Raw genomic sequence first — 24861 nt, 5'->3', positions numbered from 1 at the left:
AAAAATCAAGTTTATGGCAGGAGACAGAGACATTGGTCAAAAAAATATAAAGAAACTTGTAAAGCCTGGAAACAGTGATAGTGGGTGTAACTAAATGAGTTCCAGTCCGGGAAATTGTCAGCCTGTATCAGAGACACGTTCTGAGATACAAATATTGTGACAGAGAAGGGACCTTGTTTCAGGAATACTGGAAAAAAACTCTTGATATTTTAAGATGTGTCCTAATGCTAATACATTTGAATAAGGTATTATCAATAGTATAAGGAATAAGGTAAAATTATTAGTTGCATCTTCCATGCTGTCACAAGAAAGGGTGAATTCCTTAGTGTCCAGGAGAGCTCTGTCATGCCGAGTGCTTTGCATGGAGCGTGTGGCTGCCGTGGCACCTCCCAGGGGAGGGACCACAGGGCAGCTGGCAGGATGGCCCAGCTGGAGCGGGTCTGTGGGTCCTGGGGACCCACGGTCGACCCCTTTAAGTGTGTGCGGGTTACACACCTCAGACTGGCTTGATGTCATCTGCAAACTTGCTGAGGGTGGCTGTCACTTATAATAATATATGTAACATAATCCATATAATTTCTTGTAATTTGAAGTTTGCTAACTGTAGAAGCCTCGCACTACTCATAGGGACATTATTGGAGACTTTATTCTCTCTTAGTGCAGAATTTCATTAAAACGCATACTTGCAGCTAACTTACTGCAGTAAATTACAAAAAGTGCTGCTCAGCTGTCCTTAGGCTGGAAGTACTTTCTAAAATTGTCTGTAGCACTTAAAGGCAGCTTTCAGAAGGGATTGATGGTTCGGGACATAAGGGGTTCTTTGCAGTATACCTCTTTCTAGTTGCTCTTTGGTAATGTGGGCTCTGTCGGGAAGATCTGTTTATTAACATGCTGGCTGAAAACATGGAAACTCTGAGGTCTGTCATCCCTGAGCCTCTCTTTATACCACAGATGGTGTAATTTAGAGATTGCTGTATTTTGAATTTGCTGAAATAAAGTATTTTGAAAGAATTCAGAAGTCTGATTAGATGGAAGGGTTTTGTTTCCTTCTCACAAAATCCCCGTTTATTGAATACCTTCAGAGTTATTCAATAAAATTATTAGATATCACAGTCACACTTCAATTTCACTTTCATTCTGTAAGTGTGCATCAGACAAATGGATGCTTTATATGGCAGGTGAAAGTGGAGGTTTCCTTCAGGATAGTTTCTTTTCAAAGTTGTTTATTTGCAGAGGGCAGCCTCAGGATAGTACTAATGCTTTTGTTAGCAAGTGATTTGTGCCAGCCCCAATACAAATAAAACATTTGATTTGTGCATTCTATTGTAAACAAATGTGCACATGCTTGCTGACTTCAGAAGTACCATATTTTATCAACATGAGGGATTCTTATTTCTTTTATTACAATCTGTAGTGAATACCAGAGATAGCAATGTAGTAAATTGTAATAAAGTGTTATGAAACGAGTAAGAAAGTTACCTAACATTAAATTCAAACAAGAAGTGAGAGTCTACCACGCAGAACGTGTCTTCAGAATGTTGCATACTACTGGAAAAGAGTGTCTTTGTGTTGGTCTCTTAGAAATATGAGTGAATATTCTGTTTGGATTCCTATTTAAGTGAAAAAGAAGAGAACTTCATGATAATACTGTTTCTGATAGGTTTGGTAACATATTTGAGTGGGTTAAATTATGTTATTCCATGTGGTAATCACAGTGTACAAATAGCTGTGTTTTGGTCAGTGTGTTTTGAATGTAGTCTGTTAACATTAATTAGCCTTCAGGTATCTTTTTTTTTTAAACCAAAAACTTAGATGTAAAATCGAATGGTTATTTATTATTATGATGCAGTATGTATGCATGCTAAATTACACCCTATTTCTTTTATGAAACTAACACAGAACCTACTAGATACTCCTTGTATCACTGTTATTTTAATATTTAGATCTAAGAGATGAAATTGATATGAGAATCATTAAGGGAAAGACACTTTAAAAATTAATCTGTAGGATTTCTCATTAGTGTGACAGTATACTGTTTATTGCAATAATTACTGCTGTAGTTAGGTGCAGTGGAGAACAATGTCAAGTGAACTGAATATTATGAACAGTGTAAAGATATCCAGTCTTTCCTCATTACCAGTAATTTCAAACATACTTTCTGCTTCTTTGTCTGAAGAACCATGTGAATAAGACTACTTAGTTTTCTGAAAATGAAAACCACTAAATTTGAAATTATTTTAATACTAACAGTAATTTGTCATATGTTCAAAAATTATCACAGAATTTTGACACTGGTGGTCATAAGACTTGCCTGAGTTTTAAAAAAATGCAGTATTTAGACACTTGAATGTCTCAGAAATTACACCTCTGTCACAATGAAGTTAGAGGTTGACTTCTCATTGGCTTCCGTGGGACCATGTTTTTGTTTGCTTGCAGCAGCAGATTGAGAGTTCTGCTCTTGATTAGGGTATCTTTAAATAAAAAAGATCAGTAAGCTTTTGTTAAATTGAGTAAGACAACAGCATCTAACTTGATGGTCCAGTGGAGGACCCAGGAATGAAAGATATGTTATTACCTTGGAAGCTTTTACGGAAGTGATTTCTGTGCTCCAGGCTGCTAAAAGCTGCTAATGTGTTCTGTGCCTTAGTCCTTCATTGTCAAAACTGAAATAATATTTACTTGCCATATAGTTTTGGGGAGAGATATGCAGACCAAGAGTGAGAGATGCTCAGGTGCTGTGTTGTTGATGCCCGCCTAGGTAAATGCAGGGTTATAAACAGGCTTGTTGTACAGGTGTGAACTTGCCTTGCGTGAGGTCAGAGTTGATTCTGGTTAGCACAGAGTGAACCTGTGATTAGCATAGCTCTGGGTCTGTGGTAATAAGCCCTAGGGAGGGGAGGTAGAGAAGAAGGTCTTGAGCAACCTGGTCTAGTGAAGATGTCCCTGACCATGGCAAGGGGGATGGAGCTAGATGATCTTTAAGGTCTCTTCCAACCCAAACCATTTTATGATTTAAGAAACTACAGTTCTGCATTCAAAAATGTAACTGAACGTTTTCGTTCGTGAATCACTGGTGACAATACAGACAAGTTTTATGTTAGCAAGAAGTTATGGTTTACAAAATAGTATTTTTGAAAATGGCTCATTGGTTCATGATACTTGGTTCAGGTATCATTTAGCGCTTTTGTCTGTTGGTTAGTGAGGCAAAAGATGTGTCATTCATTTTAAAGCTGTGGTAGTAAGGCTGGCTTCTGAGCCTACAAAAGAAATGATGCTTGCCTCTATTAAAGGAATAGCAATCTGTAGCTGGACAGAAAAATTCAAACCAGCTGTGTTATAAAAAATATTGCAGAAATACGTTTGTCGAGTAGCCGAAGATGTACCAATACAAAGATTTCGTACTATACAGTGTGTACTTTCATAAAAAATAATGTGAAATTAAACATTTACATTTTGAAATATGACTCAAGTACCTGTTTTCTTTTAAAAGGAAAATGTGGAAATGTGGCATTTTTGAAAAATCAGCAAATTAACATTAATGTATTTACAGTTGAACTGTGGATCTCTGAGCTGTATGTAAATGCCAGTTCCAGAATTAGCATTCCTAGCATTCTGAAACGCTTGGGCTCTTTGGATGGTTTTGGCTTGAGAAATTGATCCTAGCAAGTTGCCTGTGTTAGTTAATGCTTGCTACTGTTGTTTTACCTTTTTCTCTCCCTTTTTCATAATCCACGTTTTTCCCTGCTTATCTTCCCCCCACCCCTGGGATACAGTGTATCAGTAATTAAATTTCTTATTTCTCCAAGAATAAGGTGGTAATGTCATACTTTATATTCATGGTAAATTAATAAAATATTTAATAGATACTAGCATAAGCCATTATGAACTGACTGTGTAAAAAGGTGGAATACTTGAGGGCATTTGTGACACATAATTCATGGATGCTGATTAAACTTTTTCTTTCAACTCTTGGTTGAGATGGTTTGTGTTCCACACCCTCCCTTACATATATTGTGAGAATATGGAAAATGCTGGAATTCGTGAATTTTTTGTCTTAATAGATAGAAAAGGAACATTAAATCACAACATCTAAAAATAACTCTGATCTGTTTGTTCTATTGGAACATGAAAATTATTTGAACTCTTCATTATTGTTTGTAATATTTGTATTGTGAACTCTGGTAGTGATGAGATAGATGCATTAACAATAACCCTTATCCCTCCAAAAATGATGGTAAACCATTACTGTCTCTCTTGCAAAGCAGTACTGTGAACTATAGTTGAATGATTATGTGGCTGAATCTAAAACCAAAGCATGGTGTTTAGATTTTTCTATGGAACCTGCCTCTATTTGCGATTTATCTCCACACAATGATTTAGGCTTATACTATGGAAAAAGTGTGTCAGAGAAGGACTAGGACAGGTATAATGTTACTGGTGTGGCAGTAATAGGATTCATCCAGTGAAGGAATGACTTTGGTCTAAGATGTATGAATAGCTAGTGTTATTAGGAGGTATTCAGAAAAAATAGCTTTATATTTTCATGTTAAGCAGAAAAATGCTGGTGATAGTATAGTATGCTTACCAGGCTGATGTTGAGAAGTATGTCAGGAGGTTGTTGTAGAGCTATTTTCAGGTTCAAAATAGTCACCTAGAATTTCATTTGACTATGTAATATTTTTTGTCCTCACAAAGACAACAAACATGCAATATAAAGTATAAATTTAGTGCGTATTTTTAATTATGTACCAGAAAATTACTAATTTGTCCTAATGGTAGGGAGAGACTTTTATGAATTACAGAAATGTTCAAATTAGCAAGTAAACAAACACAATAAAAAAAGAATAATCTATGACATAATCTTCTTAATCTGTTTTGACATTTGTGGTTCAGTGTCAACTCTTTATGCTAGTACATTATCTTGCAACATGCTAGTAAACATACTTGTGTATATTTTAGCCAAGATCATGCTGTGCTATCGTAAAGTATTTTGCCAGAGCAGTGTCACTCCTTCCCCTTTGTTGAAAAATGGGAGGTTTATATAGCCTTATATAATACATTGTGCATATTTCTATTACTTTTTTTTGAAACTGTGGACAGTTTTGCATGGTCATGTTTTGTAAACACCAATTAGTAGAACATGGGTTGCTGGATTTTAGCATGTGTAAAGCACCAACGTGGATTTGTGGAGAGATCTTTCAAAAATACAGGCAGAAATTCTGCTCTTAATTACACTGATTTTGATTTTTTTCTTTGGCATTTGGGGAATTGATCTTTTTATTTTTCTCTTTAAGAAAATAAACTGTCAAAAGCTGTTAAACTCCTGTCTCTCTGAAAAGCTCCTGGTCTTCGAAAAGGCTGAAGAGGCAAGTCATGGCTAAGGAAATGAAGGGATAAAGAAAAAACAGAGATAACAGAGATCTTTTACAGTTCTTCATTCCCATCTAACGCAGAAAGACAAACCTCTTATGATTGGCAGAATATCCCATCTTCTGATTATGCAAAAAATTGCTTCAGAGTGTAGAAAATAATGAATAGAGGTTATTTCCAAGAACACATTTCTAGTCATAATGTCTCTAGTACATTTCAAGCCTATAGTGAAATGGGAAATTAAAGAGTGGATAACTCTATCCTGCTATTCTAGGCTTGCAAAGGAAAAATCAAATTGTATTGACCGAATTACAAGTGACTAAACACCCTTTACTTGCATTTTTCATCTTCTGTTCCACTGCTGCGTGTTACGTCATTGAACATGTATCAGCGGCACAACTAATACACAAGTGTTGGCTAAAATTTATATTGATATTTTTTGAACTGCATAACTTTAGTCAGAACTCATAGACTGAAGATAAAACCTATGTAGTTTCTTGTACCGGTAGGTACTTTTGTTGACTGAACAATGTTTAACACCATCCAGCCTCTCATAGAAAATATAGCCCTTGAGTATACCTGAAATGGGGCTATACAATGTATGTTTCCTTCTGCTGCTTAAAATTTGGAAACCATTATCAAGATGTCTTCATGCAGGTGAACTATCTTCTTTTAAAATTGCTAACAGGGCAAGTCCTGACTGAGAAAGGAATCTGGTAAAGCAGCAATTCTCTTACCAGTCTACAGTAACCCTACATTGGAATATGTCCTGCTGTGATCAGATTTTGGCCAAGGACAGGGAGGAACAATAGCTAGACTTGCCTGTTGGCTTCCTGGAGCCAAGGGTGCAGGAATGGAGCAGACTGACAGTAGTAACCATCAAGGAGGTTCTCCTGTTGGCTTCACTCACGATGAGAGCTGAGACCTAGGGGAGCATTGAAGGCTTTCAGCAGCGATAGTGCTCAAGACAGGGAGGGTGATGGTTGTGCACTGATAAAAAGGGCATGGGTAGAGACCTTCAGGACTCTTACTGCAAAGAGCTTTGATAAGAGCTGTCTTAGTCTGCAGGGATCCTCTTCTTTTGGCATTTGTATAGAGTAGAGAAAACAATTAGCTGCCTTCACTGTTAAGGAAGAGAGACACTGGTAAGGAAGCTATACCTGTGATTGTTTTGATATCATAGGCTGTATCGTAGTATCCTATTAATCCTGAGGCATGAAGCTGCTGGCAGTTATCAGATGTTTTCATCAAACCCTAATGCTTCTGGGTTAGAAAGCACAAAAATCACAGCTCCTAACCCTGGGATGCAGGGACAATTGGGAAGTTGCTAATGTGTACTCTGTGTGTTTTTGTGTAGAGAGAGGAGGTACTAATGGAAAGTGGAAGCAAAGAAACACTCTGTACTGATTCCTAGGCTTTCTGAAATGTCTCTGTGACTTGTCTGAGGAATGCAGTATTTGAATCTTTGTGGAGTACTTTTTATATATATCAATTCTAACATTTTTCTGTAATTGTTTTCAAATAACTGTGTAAAAAAGAATTGCCAAAAGGCAGACATCTGCTCATTTGTTCTAAGAGACACTATCTACCAAAAGAGAATATTTAAATCCTTCCAGCAGGTTTTTGAAAATGCAATGCCTTTGGGAAATGGGAAAAGTATGCTTTTTCAGTTGTACTACATTTACAGTCCTGGGATTGTTATATTTGGTGTAGGTCTAACAATTTGAGTGTGCAGAGAAGTACAACGCCACGTATTCAAGAACAAGTAATCTATCAAACCATGGTGAATCAACATATTAATGTTTTTTTTTATTCATCCTAAAATTTCTCTAAGCTGTGTTTCCCTGAAAAAAAACCCACCACAACAGAACCCATTTCTTTTAATATGTTCCAGACAGCACTTAACTGCTGGGCCATCCCAGAAAATGTACTTTCTTATGCCATTAACTTCAGTATGGGAGGACATGTGACAAATACTTTATCTTTTATATAATCTTCTTAAAAGGATGTAAAAATTCTTCCTAATTTGTTTGTAAAAGTAAAACCTAAAATGCAAGGTTGTTTATGCCTTCCTTTTAGCAACAAATGTTTGTCCTGTTTTTGCAAACACAGATGAACGGGTTGTGGTCTAGTTGCCACCTAAGCCTTCATGACACTAGCCGTGCCTTTTCAGTGTTTAGCTAGTGGGAGTTTTCTTTGCCAACATGCATCCATCTAAACGGGGATGCTTTAGTGTTTAGAAATCAAACCCGTTTAAAAACATGTTCAGGTGGTTGTGTTTGAAAATCCTTGTATATAATACATATTTTTGCATCCTTTGGCTACTGTTATTTTAACTAAAGTCCTTTTATTTACCCTAATTGTGGAGTGACTGGTAAGGTGCTAAAAATAGGGATTTAATTTATAAGGAAAATGAATACTTATGTCACTCCTGAAATCCTAAATAACTTGGGAGATATATGAACACTTAAATTCTCTAAAGTTTGCTTATCTCTGTGGGAAACCTCAACTGCAGATAGATAAGCAGACATGAATTTGCCATTTTTAAAGGCCATTATTCAATATACTTGGAGAAATTGCAAAGATAGTGTAAACCTGTTAGGTCATCTAGTCCAGTCTTCTGTCCATTTAACTTTACAGTAGTCCTGGCTGGTGAGACTTTAAATGTTGAACAGCTGTCTTACATCCCCAATTAAGTGGTGTGCATGTAAGAGTTTTTCTACTGTGGATGAATGAAAGTGCGATAAAGCAGAAGTATGCAGTGTCGTGCTTCTGTGAAACAGCCTTGCCAGCAAGAGGGGGTCAGGTTCATAAATTTATTTGGTGACTGCTCAGATGGATTGGAAGTGAGCCTGCGTATTGCCGCTACTGTCTCCATAAATTCTGCTTAAAAAAAAAAAAAAAGAAAAAGAAAGCCTCTTGTATTTAAATTGTGTATCGGTTTCATGTAAATATCAATAGTGACTTTTGGTTATGTCATTTATTTACATAATCATACTGTGAATGTTGTAAAATTCTCCAGACTAAATGTAATTACAGCAAAATCTAGATATAGCACATAAATATCAATCATTCAGTATTAATAAGTGTATTTATTTATAGTAAAAAAATTAGACTGAATTTTCAACTCTCTACTATTGAAATGTTACTTATATCTTTAAAGTCAGGATATTAAGAATGCAACATTGATTCTTAGTGTAATTTGTAGAGGGTTTCTGTTTGCTCTGTGCTGACCTCTGTAGTTTGCCTATATGATTTCTGTTATTGTGTCATAAAGCTCTTTTCATTTGCTGAGAGGATACTGGTTTTGAATCTTAATTTTGGATAAATTTTAGGTAGAAAAGCAAAGCCAAATAATTCCCTTAAACAGCAAAGCATACAAGAAAATTACACCTTTTTTTAAAAAGATGCTTATATATTATACACAGGGATATATTATTTTCCTAAGGCTAAAAAAATGTCTAAATGATATGCAGTTTAGAGAATTAGAACCAAAATAGCAAGCCTATTTCCTTTTTTCTGGGTGTTGATGGCTGAGCATATTAACAACTGACAGTGTCACTTATTAAGGTGTCTTAGACAAACCTCTTTATTTGCAAAAGAAGATGGAAGACAGTCATTGTACATATGTAATTGCTAGAGAAGATATTAAATCTTAGATTTCTCTGCTGAATTCTTGCAGTTTCCAGACCAGTAGATCCTCTGAGGGAAAAGACATGAGGAGTGGCACATGGTTCTCAATTATGTAGCTGTGTTTCCTCATCATTATAAGGTGAGGAAAAGGGTGAGGAGACTGGAGCTGTTCCTACTGGTCTGGATGCTGAGGACTTACTTCTGGAAGACTTGTATTAGGTAGGTTTAACAAATTGCTTAAGGGATTTCATTATAAGCAAATGAATGGTCTAACTGAGCCCCACAGAGGACTACGAATATTAAAATAAAGCACAGTTAAGCAGCCTGATGATGAACTAGAGTGTTCACCACGTGGCAGGACTGAGCCTTACTAAGGATACTCTGAATACAAGTTTTAAAATTGGGAAAAAGATGGTTGATTGGTGTCAATAACTTATCTCCTGCATGGGAAGAAGCATCTCTATCAGGTTCATGGTGGAAACGTGACTGACATCTTAGTTTTCTCTGGAGTTCTGAATTGTAGCAGCAGCCAAAAATATATATTTTTTTTTTTCTACAAGAATGAAAAAAAGGGAAAATGAGACTTTCAAAACTTTTCTTTTGAATTCAGGCTTCAATGAGGTAATTTGTGGTTTTGTCTGCTTCCAGAGTACGCTCAATGTAGGGTCAAATGTTCAGGTAACGCCAGTGGCAAAGCCTGCACAAACCTCCTTGGTCTTTTAGCCTCTTTATTCCCTTCCCCTTGCTAATAGCACCCTGGGGTTGGCGATGGTGGGAATGCAGAGTGTGCAGGGAGCAGTGGAGCCTGCCTGGCAAGCGGCCGGGGTCTACATCAGCAGCAGTTCAGTTCTCTGGGAGAATGGCGGGGTGATGGTAGAGAGAGAGACAGAGAGTTCTTTGGAGCTCAGATCCTGAAAATAAGGAAAATGTTGGCTTATTCTGCTGTTACTGCCTTTCCCAAGACTAATTCTGCACAGAGGTTCTTTGTTGAGATCACTCGTGTGTTAATTGTGGTGGAATTGCTGGCATGCTTAAGTTGTAAGACAGATGAGCATTAGCGCTATTGGTCTGATTGTTAGAGTCTCTGGCGCTGGAGTGAGGAAATCAGTTTCTTCTAGGTTTGTAATTTTTAACTGAAAACATTTTCCTGACTTTTCAAATAATGCATTTTAGTTACGTTATAGTTTATCACAGATTGGCTATATAAGTTATTATTATATGTATTAAATGTTTTTGGCACAAATGATGTAATCACACAAGTGTGCTCCTGTTACTAACCGTGTATCAGAGTGTCATTTGTAAGGTGTGCATAGGTGATGAAGGCATTTGGGGAGAAAAAATGTCTGTGACTGAACTTGTAAAGCATATTTTTCCTGAAGGGAACCCAAAGGAGTTTCATTGACGTTAAGATAAACAGACAACAGGATAAGAATTATGCCACATGAAAATAATTTTTTCCCTCCTAAAAAGACTAGAAATAATCCTTGATATAAGTCAAAAAGTCTGTAACACTTCTGGGAGAATAGTCCAGGTGAAAGAAGATTATTGTGTACAGGGCAAGCTATAATAAAAACTGTCAGTTCTGTCAACCCTTCTGTCTAAGGTCTATGGAGGATTAAAAGGATATTGAACATCATGTAACAGCTGTCTCCTGTGTGAAAAGGATCACTATTGTGGTGAACATAAATGTACCCGTTTAAAAAACTCCATAAGGCTAGGTGTGGCTGAGCCACAAGTGGTTGTTTTGGCAGATGAAGTGCTGCTTTCAAGGGCTTGAAAGAGCACAACACGAGTTCTAAATAGATAGTATGAAAGTCTTATCGACGAGTGTGTTTCTTGTGTGACTTTTGCACTACTGGAATAATATGGGATACCATCAAGTTTGGCATAAGCAACAAATTATGTTGTGTACCTATGGTGTGGAGATAATATTAATTAGTATGTAGTGTGAAATGTAATCAGTGCTTACAGAGAAGTTGCAAATTGACTTTTAATTACTTTTTTTTTTGTAGCTCTAAAAACTCTAAGGTTTAAATAAAAATGCTGTTGACTAATAAAAGTTTAACTATCCTTAGTTTTTCTAGGTTTAATGATTTTTGAATGCTGATTAATGTTTTTGAAAACACAGAAATTTCATAATGCGTAACATGAAACAGAAATTGGAAACAATGCTTAGAATGAATATTGCTGTAAATGTATAATATTTAAAGCTTTTGTATTTGAAATTTAATAAGAGTTCTTTCAGTTCTGAAGTGAATGGGAGGAAATAGTCTACCTGATATATCCTTTACTCGGAAGGTGCAGCTTTGGTTTTTTATTGTTTATTTGTTTTGTTTGTTTGTTTTCCTTTCTATAAGAATGAAGTATGAAATGGATAGCTATCCAGATCAGGGGATGGATTTCTTATGTACAAGTAGAGGTGGCCCTCAGATTCTTTAGTACAGACTTTACTAGTTGCAGCACCTGTTTTTTCCTAAGCATTCATGTGTTTGGCCAGTGGTGTGGGTATAAAGATAAAGCTGAAAATTAAACTCAAAATGACTAATTCCTACTGGAAGGAGTTTACAAAATAATTTTTCAGAGAGCAGTGGTAACTTTGTAGCCAAGCACCCGTTGGGAGCAATTAGGCCATGGAATAGATATAAGAAGTGAGGTATGATTACAGTGCCTAAACTTAAATTCTAATTCTAATACAAAATTTCAAAATAGAAATTCAAGCACCACATTTGTTTACTTTTCAGTTAAAACAGACCTGGTAACATTCAGTGTATTACATAACACTGTGTAAACTCAGAGTTCTTACATGATTGTTTTAAACTTCCTAAGCCTAGCATGGCAATGTTCACAACAAGATAAGAAAGCTGAGTCTTATATAGAAATTTTTTTTTTAAAAAAGCTTAGAAATCTGAAACATGCAAAAGTAAGAGACTTTTTTTTTTTCTTTTTTTTTCCTAAATCAACCCCAAATCCCAAGACCACTTGTCAGCTTTTAAAGCCAGTGGACAAATCAATGTATTGAATTTTTAAAGCTAATTGAAACTGATATCTAGCTTGTCGTTCATGGAATTGCAAAAATGTAGCAATTTAAATATGACCTTTTTGAAGAGGTACAGTAATACTGCCCTAGTCTGGGACAGAATATCAATAAAGGGACCTCGTTAGGGAGGTGCCACAATATAAAGGATGAGAAATAACTGAAAAGATGAGAAGACCAGGAGTCTCCCGAGCACATCAGGTACTGTTTCCCAGGATAGTCTTCTGGAACAGACAACACCTAAACTGGCAACTGCTGCTTGAAAATAACCTCAAATTCCTATTGGTGGAAAATAGGTTGATCTTGCTGGGACTCATAGCTACTGTCTCTGTATTATCTACAGCTAAAGTCTGACTTCCTCTCAGACTGTTACCTGATGTAAACCTAGTGACACCAGTAGCATCAACAATGAGAATCCAAGCAGATTCTGATGTACCATGGTCCTGGATGGAGGATAAAGTGATTATTCTTTTTAATAGCCCCTTCCAAAACATAATATGCTGATAAACTGAAATGAAACTTTTGTCACTTGGAAACGAGTGCAAGAAATGGAAAAGAATAACATTCAAATGAAGAATAAGAGGTTCATTTTGTGTCTCGAGTTACAGAGCCCCGGGTGGAATAATTGCTGCAGGTAAAAGCGTGCAGATGGGTTTGATGTAAGAGAGGTGTGTGGTACACGAGTCTGCGCATACCTGTCAGGAATGGTATGGTTGACATATCACATTTAAGATCTGCCACTAAGGAGGAAGAATAAATAGGTTGTGACACTCGCTGGACTTCATGCCTTTATACAATCTGAGAGCGTTATATTCCTGCACCATGGAATAATTTTTTGTGAGACATTATAATAACAACTTTTGTTTTTGAAGTTAAAGAACTCTTAATGTTGTACATCAATATATAGCAAATGGATTATAAAAACACAGATTTAAAGTTGCTGTAAATAAATTACCCTAGCAAAACTTCAAAGAAGAGGTAGTCTGTGTGGGAGTGAAGGAGCTAGTGAAAGATATTCCATACAGATACTAGTGCTGGTGATGTTAAAATAAATGTATTTTTAGTAATAATATTGATTTGGTATGAACTGCCTATAACATGTGAATAATTTTTGATTTTCTTGTTTACATATTGAGTCTATGAGAAAGCATAAGATGGTTGAAAAGATTTGCGTTATATATAAAAAAAAGTGTTTTGATTTCTGATACATCAAAAGGATGCTACAGCTTTTCTTATTTGGCATGTACCGATACACATGCTTTGTGCTGCGATATCTTGTAAGATGCACTTTTTTCCATTTTTAATCAACTCTAATTTATATAGCAGTTTTACTCTGTAGCATTTTAAATTGGAGAAATAAAATTAAAGTAATGGTATACAAGCTATATAAAATTAAGTGGGTGAAAGGCAGCAGTCTTTGAGGCTAGACTGCAATATGGTAAGTGAAAAAAGCTGTGCCCCACTAAATTGACAGGAGGAATTTAAGAGCAGGTGGAATGTGATTCCCCATGAACTAACTCGGAGCAGGCTTCTCACCATGGGGTGGTGCTCAGAGCGCTACCTCTGACCTGGCTACAGAGCTCCGCCTGACTGCGTTCCCACCATTCAGCGAGGGTTTAGGAGGAATCCCACCAATCTACTTTTCTTCTGGTAGCCTCTGTTTGCATATGTCTGATCACAGACCAGGCTAGCATGGTTCTGAGTACGCTGAAGAGATGTCGATTGACAACGACACTTAGTGCAGGAACCTCCCAGAAATGGAGGCTCTGAAGGGCTGGATGGTGGATGGCAAGAACTCAGAAGGTAGACTGAAGAGAGACTGGTACACACTCTCCTACATCACTGTCATACATATCTGCTCTCTGACATTGGGTCATGCTTTTTTAATCAATATTATCCATTAAAATGGAGTTATGCTGAAGAATGATAAAAAGTTATAGGACAGAGATGTGTAGAAGTTTCAGATGAATGGGGAAAAAGACTACAGAAAACAGGAAGACAGCCAAGCAGATGCAAAGAGAGGAGGAGAGTTCCTGCACTCAAGGGGGATTCAGAAGTAGATGAGAAAAGAAGTATTATGGTCATGTAGACAGCCAAAGAAGAAAAAAGAAAGATGAGTTATTGATGAAGGGAATTATTTGGAGTCTATGTCCATATGATTCACTACCTCTTAAGTGTCCGAAAATAACCTTGTCTGTAAGTACCATTATTCTGCACTAGGGTAGGAGGCTTTTGTGACTGAAGACTAACGTTCAGCTCTGAGCATTTCTTCCTTTCAATAAAAGGCACCACTCTTACACCTCCTGTAGCTGCTAGCAGCAGTGTCATATCTATCTCTAGTCCTGTAGAGTGCCTATATTTAAAATTCACTTCCTCTGGTCATCTTAACTTACTGAAAGGGAAGTCATCCTAATTTCTGTGAGGCCTGCAGAAGGCTCACAGGACCCCCAGGTGACTGAAGAGGCAACAGCAATGATGTGGGAGTCTTTCCTTCTTTCTTCCGATATGAACTAGTGTTGCCAATTTATGTGATAACAGAGTGTTTTGTTCCTTATGGTTCCTGTGCATTGCTAACAGGCTGGGCATTTCTGTATGTGGTATTACATACCCAGGACCATGATACCCAACATCCTTATATAGTTTGTGTTCACTGCCTTTTATACAGTTTCTGATGCCCTTTGTGTTCAGAGGCATTTCTTGAGGATTATATCTGTTTCTCCTATGGTCCAAAATTATGTGTTCGTAGTTGATTCTAATATAAGACTATTTTGTCTTCATTGTTACATTGCACATACATGGCAGACTTCTCAGTCTTGCGTGTGCTCCTTGACTTCAAATGAAAACAAATATTCCTCGAAATATTGTTTGTCTTTGATACTCATCAAATCCTTGTATCAAGTGTTACTGTGTTTTGGTATTTAAATCTGGCAACAAAATCTCCCCTTTGCTTTATAATCTTTTTCTGCTCTTCTATCTATTGTCTTCCTTTTCATTACATTTCACAAAAGGGAGTAGGATTTTTGTTTGATTGTTAGTTTTGGTGATTTGGGTTTTTTTATAAAGAAAATAATGGCAAGGAGTTGGTGGGGGTTTTTTTTGTTTGTTTGTTTGTTTGTTTGGATGGTTGTTTTTTTAAAGCTGCCAGCAGTAGATTCTTACCAATGGCTTTCCACTGCAGTAGAGGATCTTTATCCTGACATCTCTTTTAAATATGTCCAAATCTCTGTTTAGGGTTGTTCTTGAGCCTTTTTAAGTACAGCAAAGTCAAATGGGGAGAAGAAAGCCTAAATTTTGCAAGTTTAGCCATAAATGGTAAAAGGATTGAACTTCAAGAGAAAAACTTGTGTGATGCTCTTCACTTCTGTCATCAAAGGCAATGGGCATTCAACTTGGGAATTACAGATTTATTTGGAAATTTCAGATTTATTTCTTCCTTACATGTGGCTTTCTTATTCCACTATTTACTATCCCCAACTCAGGCTTTAGAGAGTGGTGCAAGAGACTTGGAACAGGGAAGAGCCTTGACATCAGAACTGGGTCTTCTGTGCAAACTGGCCTCTAGTTTGTTGGGTGGAATCACCTCTACCATTCTCTTAAAATGAATTGACCAAAGCCCCAGGAAATGTATACAGAACATCATTAAGAGATCTGTGTAAAACTGTTAGTGGGTATCTGGACTATTTCTCTGAGTAGTTTTAGAAACTTCTACAAATAGTAGAGCTGGAAGCCTTTTTTCAAAATGAATGTTTGTGTCCTGAAGAAACCCACGTAAATGGATTAGGATTTAATCTGCTTGTAAACCTCTGCCAACAGTAACTATAATAAAGGTTATTTGGCCTGTTTTGTGATATATGAAAATTTGATAGATTATCAGCAGTGATCCATTGTGGAATATTACTCCAGATTATCTGTTTCACCCCTGGCCTTTCAGCGTATATGTGATTGCACTTCAGGTAATGTTATTGCCAGTTAGACAATTGTTTGCTGCAATTTTAGGTAACGATGTAACTAAATTGCCCTTCTTTGTTTAGAAGCAAAAATGTGTTAAGACTTGGTCTTAACCTATAAATGAGATGTCTGTTGGTCAGGTATTTTAACTTTAAAACAAAATATTGTGTAATATTTCAACAATTAAACACTGGAAACTGTTTCTTGAAAATTAGACTTTGCTATGGCTTCCTTTTCTTTTTTCTTCTGTACACAAGAGTAGAGAACTGGTTCCTGGAATAATTTTTTCCTACAGGAAAGATTTTGGTACAGAAATTTGTTATTTTTTTTATTTGTTCTTTTCCTCATTTGCATTCTGTTCCTTTCTATGCATAGACATACCTCATGGTTTCCTGCATCTTTTTTCCCAACGGGTCATATGTATTCCAGAAATTTGAAAATTTCATTTGTCTATTCCATTTTTCTTTTTTATTACATTGAAAAAAAAGTCACTAATTTTGAAGTGTTTTTTCCTTTTATTGTCTTCACATGTTTGTAATTTATTGCTCTGTGTGTTGTGTGTTTTGAGGTTTTTTTGTTGTGGTTTTTTTTTTTTATTAGTATCTGTGCTATTAGAGGTCGATGAAGTCAGTTTGTGTGTCTACATGCACAGGTTTAGGTGCTTATTTTGCACTGTCAAAATTAATAGGTGCAAACCTGATAGCTGATAAGTATCTTCTGCATAAGTATCCTTTGCATGCATTATTTTGTGCCTGAAAGATTTACAAGCACACTCACCTTAAGCAGTAAATAACTTTAGTGTTGTAACATTTTCAAACAAGAAGTTAAAGATTTTAAGTTCACTGGGGATACATATGTATAATTTAACACTGTTCAGTAAGAGATGTAAATTTTGAGCTTAGATGTGTGGGAAACATGAATTTCTGTCATTATATAGTCACAGCCATGTCTATAAAGCTATGCCAAATGATAATATTTGCATAAATATTTATATAAATATGCTATACTTGCATAGCATTTGTAGGGGTTTTATATCTAACTTAATTTACCATTTCACAATGAGACTGAGTTGAACCAACAGCTAAGTGCTTCCAAAATGGAAAATATCATTCCTTTTCTTTGAGTTCCTGAAGTTGGGGTTTAATGGTACAAAGACTATGGTGTTGCTTTTTACATGGAAATCAGTATGCACATGAAGCGAATATGGTATCTTTTAAGATTCAACATAGCCTATATGTTTCTAAAGTAGATGCTGTTCCATGAACAAATAGGGGGGAAAACTGATAATAGGGTGTTTTCTGGTAGTTGGAAGCATTTTCCCTGTATTTTTACTAACAAAATGCTGAGATGTATTCTCTGAGATTAGCATAAATCTGGCTTTGTGTAATGTTTTTGTCAAGTCCATAGTAGTATGACCACTTAAAAACATGGATGTTTCATTTTGTAAGGGTTTGTTGTTGGTGGGTTGTTTTTTTTTTAAATAGTGAGCTCTTCATTTAAATGTGGTAGGAGCTAGCAGTTGAATTACGGACGTTTAATCTAAATTTCTAGGTTGTTTACGTTATTTTGAACTAAAACTGTGGTCATGGGGTAACCTTGTAAAATAAAAGGTGGGATTTCATAGGGTGGGAGGGCAGTTACAGAAAAAGGAAATAATTGTAATACTTTATGGTTCTTCATATGAGGACACACATGTGGAATTGAAGCTCATGGTAATTGTTGGCATATTCCCTTAAGCACCGTATTTTGCCTGTGATTTTTGAAAGGATCAATCACTTGCAGCAATTTATGTAATAACTTTCTGGTGGGTGATTCTACTATTTTATTTACGGTTTTTGCCTGGTTCACCAGAATGCAATACCTTTGCTCCTTGGTACAGTAAATGCACTCTGTAATATCTATTATGGTATGGTCAAAGGATAATTTATTGTCAGATAGAAAAATAGGTCAACACTAATGTCACTTGATGATCAACCCCCCAAGTTTAATAAAACACCTCACCAGCATGCATTCTGCACAGTGCTTGATGTTTTATTAGGACTACAGTACCTAGCTATAGCAGGAGTGTAATTACTGAGCTGTCAGGGTGATAAGTGGGATTAATGGCAGCCTGGTGCACTTTAGTCTGCAGAGTGCTCAGAGAATCGGAAGATGGTATTATTATAAGAGAAAGTCTGGACTGGCATATTCATGGCACCCTCCCCTCCTCCCCAAAGCTCACATTCAAGTTTGCGCTACCCGCCCCCCCAACAGCTGACAATTTCAACAGCTGTTATTTGTGAACCAGCTCAAAAATCAAAAGAGAAATAATTTGAGAAAGAGGCTTTCTGGCCACAATGGCTAATCTGTACACTGCTTATCCTGCGAGGTGCCATTCCAGTCAGTTTTGACATGAGACTGTTCTATATATAATCCACAGAAAAGTATTTTATGTTAAGTGCAATTCTTTTGGTCTTGGATACAGGACTGTTGTATTTTAAAGGAAACCACGTTCAGGAAAGTGAAGAGCAAAAAGTCATAATGGGATTTTTGCCTTTTTAAAACATGTGATTTTCCTTACTGTGTCCCTTCCATTATTTCCTTACTGCCTGCACAGGCAAAATGATCATCTGAGCTCTCACAGTAGTGTATTTTGTCTAGTGTATCTCCTTTTTTTCTGCCTTCTAGTACTAAAATTTTGCTTTCGATCTGCTTAGGATGCTAAGAGCATCCTCTTCACTTGGTGCTTTGGCCACATCAACCCTTTGAGGTCCCCACTGGCCTGCCTTTGCTTGTTAAGGCACTCGTAACATGTGCCTGTCAGTGGGTCATTCCGGGCAGTGCTGTATTTAACTGCCACAGCTCAACCTGCTGGTACTCTTCTGCCAGAGCCCTCTGACATCCTGACTAGTTGAACTAGTAACCCACCATGGTGTTAAACCTGGATTTGGCTTTACCCGATTTCTCAGCTTTTGTAGGCTGAGAAACCTGTTTTCCTTTAAATATTTCCTCTGGGACGTTTTCCCTGGGAATAGTTCTGTGAGAAAATCCAAACAGCCGCGACCACGCGTGCCTTCAAATTTTGCTGGTGCCATGGTGTCTGCAATACCCAGCTAGATGATAATGAATATGAAGATGAAAGACTAATTAATCTTTTACTTAATTGGCTCTGCCTTCTCTCTTATTCCACCCTTAATTGAAAAAAAAAAAAAAAGGCAAGCAAGCAAAAGCAATGCATGTGATTGACAAAGTCAGGCCAGTTTTTCACTCTAGGTATTTCAAGCATTTCATTCCTTTTAATGTGCTCTTCATTTCTTTGTGCATATAGTCCATAGGCCTCTTGCAGCTTTTCTGTGTTTGAAAAGATTCTGTCCCAGTTCTACAGTGTTAGTAGCTATCACTAAGTAACAATAATTAGGGTGGACTTGTGGAACTCATATAAGTAGTTGTGCTCAGCTAACGCATAAAAAATAAATTTTATTTCATTTTCTATAGATCATTAAAACCACAATTTAAATAAATTCTGTATGTTAGTAAAACAATATTGAAAGAGCATCTGGAAGAACTTAATGAATTCTGAGATAATTAGTAGTGTGAGATTTGACCTATGATAATTACTGATATGTAAAACCAAAAGTGTGTACAAATACTTTTGTGTTTAATGGAGAACCATTTTGCTGCTTCAGCTGATTTTTACCTTTCTTTGTTAGGTTTGCTTACTGGAAATTGCATAGGTTACCCTGAGGGCTTAACCCTTAGATGGGATTTGTGCAAGCAACCAGACCAGTACATCTTCATGGATAACTATGCAGGAACAGATGATAAATCTTTGCTACTTAGTACATCTTAATATACTGTTAGGTTTTGTCATTAAGGATGACAAGAAGAGGGTCTTAGGGGTTTCAGTTGGATGTATGCATAAGACTACTAAATTGTTTTCAGAGGTCACAGACATAGCACAGGAAACTCATGGAAAAGTGACTTAATGTATTAGCCATTCTCATTCTTTGGCACATACAGTACAAAATAATTCCTTCTTCTGTGGAAATACTGTTGCTTTTGCTTTTGTATGTTTGGTTGTCCAACACCCAGAATTTAATCAGTGACACTTCCAGAACTTTGTTAATAAATTCAGATTCACAAGCCAGATGCTTTTCAAATAGAAAAATGAAATGGTCAGAAGATTAGCAATCTTGCATTCCAGGGAAAAAATTACCTCTATGTAATTAGATGTTGTTTCCTAATACTTAGAGATGTGTATTCCTTATGTTTGTAACTGCACCCTACTGCCTTCCTTTGTAAAATGGAGTCAACAGAACGTAAACAATCGGAGCTGAATGCAAGTCAATAATGATCATGTAGTGCTTTGGGGTTATAAATAGAAATTTTATGAAAATGCTCTGTATTATTCCTTTGTGGCTTATCTTCTACCATGTTAATTTGAAAACCTTATGCCATTGGCAGCGTTTGTATTCCATGTCTCTTTGACACATTTTCTTTTGTTCCTCTAGATGCTTAAAGTGTGCAGATGCTCCTTGTCAGAAGAGTTGCCCAACTAATCTGGACATCAAGTCATTCATCACAAGTATTGCAAACAAGGTAAAATCAGGCTTGCAGTAGTACATGGAAGCAGATAACAGCACTTACTTGCAGTTCTGTTAGTGAGATCGCATTTCAAGGTTTATCTTTGTAAAGTCTTAAAAAAACCAGTGTTTACAACAAATGCTTTAAAATTCAGCAGTCATCTAATTTTTAATTATTTTTGCTGCTGTTCTATGCCTGTATAGATAGTGCAAATCTATTTCTTCATGTCAATTTTGCTATAAAGTTTTTCATTTTGATGGTTTTAAAATACAATGATATTCAAAAACCAGAGCATTACAATATTATTTAGCTGCTACTCAGAGGTTTTACAGTTACAAACCATTTTTTTCATTAAAGATTTTTTTTTTCTTTTTAAGAAGTGATTATACTTTAAATTTGCTTTGGGCAGAAATTTGGCATGAAGGTGATCATCTCAAGAAATGTTTTCTTGTAGTTTATAGTAAGAGGCTCTGGTTAACACAAATGTAGTCATTCACTTAGACTATTAATAAAATACTACAGGAATGAATTGAACCTCCTCTTTTTACCTTTTCCTTTCTTAGTAGGCTATTATACTAAAATCATAATAAAATCTTAAGAACATTATTCTGATTTGTGGTTTACAAATGACCTCTAACAGTCAGAAATAGAAATAAATAAAGATGACTGCAAAGTTGATATGACAAGATTAATTAGGCTGTCTGGGATAGCCTAAAGATGACTGGATATTGATTGCCCCATACCTTTTAAAACTTACTTCCCATCTGTGGAATCATTAGCTGCCGTGTGATTTATTTGTCTGTATGAGCCCAACTAGGCTCATAATCTACTGGGGGTGCTACAAAGATTTTTCTGGCCACATTTTATGCTCTAACATGTCTCACTGCTAGATGCAGCTGAAAGGGCCAACACAGGTAAAGCTGGAGTGAGGTGGGCAACAGCAGCGCTGCCCTGTGCGAGTTAACAGCCCTGCTGCCTTTACTACACTGTCTGTTGTATGGAGAAGACACTGGTAGATTCTGCACCTTAACAAGAAACATTAGGATAAGAGGAGATACATGTATCAATGATAACATAACTATGTGTTGATGTGGTTTACAGATTGGCATTATGCTCAGCATCTACATATAGACAGGTTTTTTTAATGTAATCTGTACCCTGTCAGTGCAGCATTTATTTTCATGGATGCAGGAATCTGTTTGTAACCATAGTATAGTATGCAGTATATTGCTGCTTATTACCTCTTCCAGGCATTGCGAAGCAGGTAAACCCAACAGAGAAGGTACAAGGCAGTAATAAAACTGCTAGTCTCCATCTCATCCCTGTGCTGCAGTTTGTTTAGGAAACCTGAAGTTAATTTTATGAAAGTATCTTACCAGGATGGTCTTTTCTTATGAAGGATTAGTTATGCTACTGCTTTGCGTACGATAGTGTGTTGTGTTGTTGAAGAAAGAAAAAGGGCCTGATTATTAAAACATAGAAGCTGGAAATAAGGAACCAGGGAAGATGGACTGAAGGCTGCAACAGAAGATGTCAGAAGGAGTAGTAACACCAGCAGCATCCCAGAATGAAAAATTTGGTGGATCTTTTAGACTATGATAGCCTCAGAAATAGAATGCCCCTTTGTGACTTGGCAGAAAGGGTGCGTCATTTTAACAGCTGATTCATTCTGAATTCTGTGAATCCATTACAGAGCAGAGAAAATCAAGGTGGGGTGACTGCAGAGCTTTGAGACTTGTATTTTGGAAAAGGTTTACTGGAATAATATTAGGAAACTGCCTCAAAGGTGTTAAGTCTTTTCCCTGCTGAAGCCAATGGGTATACTCTTACAGGTTTTAATAGGGCCACGTTTATCCCTCAGATGGTCAGTGGGGTGGATCGACCCTAAAGAGGTTGGGGTGTTTGATGGTCACTCTTAAATCATGTTGGAAGCTGCAGATGCTTGGTAAGACTCCGGTTTTGCCCTGAGCAGGTGACCTGATCACATGCTATTTTATCAGGAAATCCTGCTTTAGAAAAGAATTGAACTATACAACTCTCAGGAGATTTAACATACTTTATGGAAAAACCTAGGTATCTTAGATTACTGAAATGTGCGTATAGCTTTTATTTTCGGATCCCATCTGTATCTATCAATAGCTTCTGTATCCACTCTGAAACTAGTTTTTATAAAAGGTATAGAGCCATTTTGGTAACTGCTTTTACCTCATGTTGATTCCTTAATTTAATAGAAAGCTGGAAATATTCACACACAGGAAGTTTTAAAAAGTCAGGTAGTCAGTTTCTGCCAGCCAAGATGTTAGGATGGGAAATTGTATGTCTAAAATCAGTGCTGCATCTGTGAAATCCAGTTCCAAGTGTGTATATGTGAGCTTTACGAAAACAAAACAAACAACCTAAAAAGCTAGAAGTAAGAAAAACCTACAACCAGATATGCTTAGTAAATAGCTGAAGTCATGGGCTGAGAAACAAGGCTAGGAAGTCCTGCATGTTTGTGGCCTCCATGTCAATGGCTCTTCCTCCTGTAATTCATGTACCAAGCAAATTCTCACAGAAATAAACAGTGCATAGAGGGAATCCAACCTTGACTTGATGGCTGTGGTCTGCTAGGCTGGATTTTCCTTTTGATGAATTCCTTTCTGGTGCCTTTGCTAGAAAATATTTCTATTATTATAAATTCTGTTCTTCAGAAAAGTAAATTTTTCTGATTCCCTTTATTACTAGGATTTTTTCTAGGTATAGGTATATACTACTACTTTTATAGTACTGTACTTTGAAACTCCTTGCTTTTTACCAAGCAAGCAATAGAATAAGGTGGAAGTTGAGAGAAGGGTACTGAAAATTGAAATGATTCACCTGAAGTCATGATCCTGGCAGAGTCTGTGAGAGCCCTATACCGTGGCTGCTTCTGTAGTGTCCTCTCCCCTCTTTAATTCTCCTGCTGGGGTGATTGGGGTACCTACACTATACGATTTTAGAGCAGACAGAAAACAAGAACAGTGTGCTTTTGAAAATCACACTAAAACTTCTGACATAATTTTGAAACTTGTTAGTGGAACCAGTAAGCAATTTTTCACTTTGTTATTAATTTTTCTAATCTTTTATTGAAATAATAATTTGGATATCATTCAGCAATCTGCTTGCTGAATATTTTTTTATTATTGTCATAAAAGTATTTACTTCACATGATCAAGGATATTTTACATGCTGTTGAAAATACATTTCAAAATTATAAATATTTTTGTGTTTTTACCTTGTATAGAAACTTTCTTTTTCAATCCAAAAGCTTATAAATATGTGTCTGGCAGCTTCTAGACAAAATAAATAGGTGAAACATAGAACATTCAGGTATTTGAGGTCAATAAATCCAGGAAAACGGGGTACCTTTCTAGGCTTATTGGAAGTCCTTCTCCAGTTTCTGAATCTTTCTTCATCACTCACTTGAGAAGCTTCTTTCAGCAGGTTACCCTTCTACTTGTTTAGAGGAGATTCAGTTCAATAAATTCCTTGTCCTCATCCCTGTGTAAGCAGTAAGGAGTATTACATGCAGGTATTTATTTAAACATGATTCATTATTAATATAGAGTATTTAGACAGCAGCGTACTGAAAATGAATTACTTTGTCAGGTATTTAAGAGCTCTATTGTATGTAGTTTGTTTTGTTGGAAAACTGCTATAGCAATCATAAAAGGTCAGGGATTCTTGTTGTCTTAAGCCTGAGGCTTTTTAGATATTTACAGGCCATGTACAATGTAGCTGGTCTGCCTGTTCTGCCATTAGAGCTGAGCTCAGGAGTAGAAGAGGGACAGGGGAGGACGGGTTGTTTCTGGGTTGAGAGGGTAATTGAATTGCCAGACTCAATGAGCCTTGAGCCTCTTTGAGAAAAAAGATGTCACTTATGCTGTATTGTGTTAGCTGCTGTGACTTGGTAGAGTTTAGGCCACAACTTCCATTCTCTTTTTCCATACAAACAGGATTATAACTCCACTTTATAAAGGTACAGTCTATTCTATTGTGTCTTCCCAGTCAGTGTCTCTCAGTTCGTACAGACCGCTAGCGATTGTGTCTCCCAGAGACCAGACTTCAAATTCACTGTGCACACATTACTACTTTTGTTTCTAAGCACCCAAAGATGGCAAACAAGTATTCTGACTTCCAGCTGTCCTCTCTTTAAATACAGCCTTCACATTGCAAAGTGTGTAGTCTTTGTTTCATAATGCACAGGTGCCATCTTAGTTATTTCTTTCTTTAAAAAGAAAAACCACTAAGGAAAAAAACGGTGTTCAGCTGCTGCAGGAGGAAATTTTGTCCCC

General features: G+C 36.7%; 1 protein-coding gene across 1 annotated transcript in view; it reads left to right on the top strand.

The window, feature by feature from the left end:
• Positions 1 to 24861, top strand: part of DPYD (dihydropyrimidine dehydrogenase) — a 369255-nt gene that overhangs the window by 77466 nt on the left and 266928 nt on the right. Inside the window, exon 4 of the mRNA XM_014939498.1 lies at positions 20476 to 20563. Within this exon, the coding sequence (XP_014794984.1) occupies positions 20476 to 20563 (88 nt within the window). The remainder of the gene's footprint in view (positions 1 to 20475; positions 20564 to 24861) is intronic.

Source organism: Calidris pugnax, unplaced genomic scaffold, assembly GCF_001431845.1.
Source record: "Calidris pugnax isolate Ruff unplaced genomic scaffold, ASM143184v1 scaffold18, whole genome shotgun sequence".
Classification (NCBI taxonomy): domain Eukaryota; kingdom Metazoa; phylum Chordata; class Aves; order Charadriiformes; family Scolopacidae; genus Calidris; species Calidris pugnax.
The sequence above is the reverse complement of the archived record's forward strand: the minus strand, read 5'-3'. Positions and strand labels throughout refer to the sequence as shown.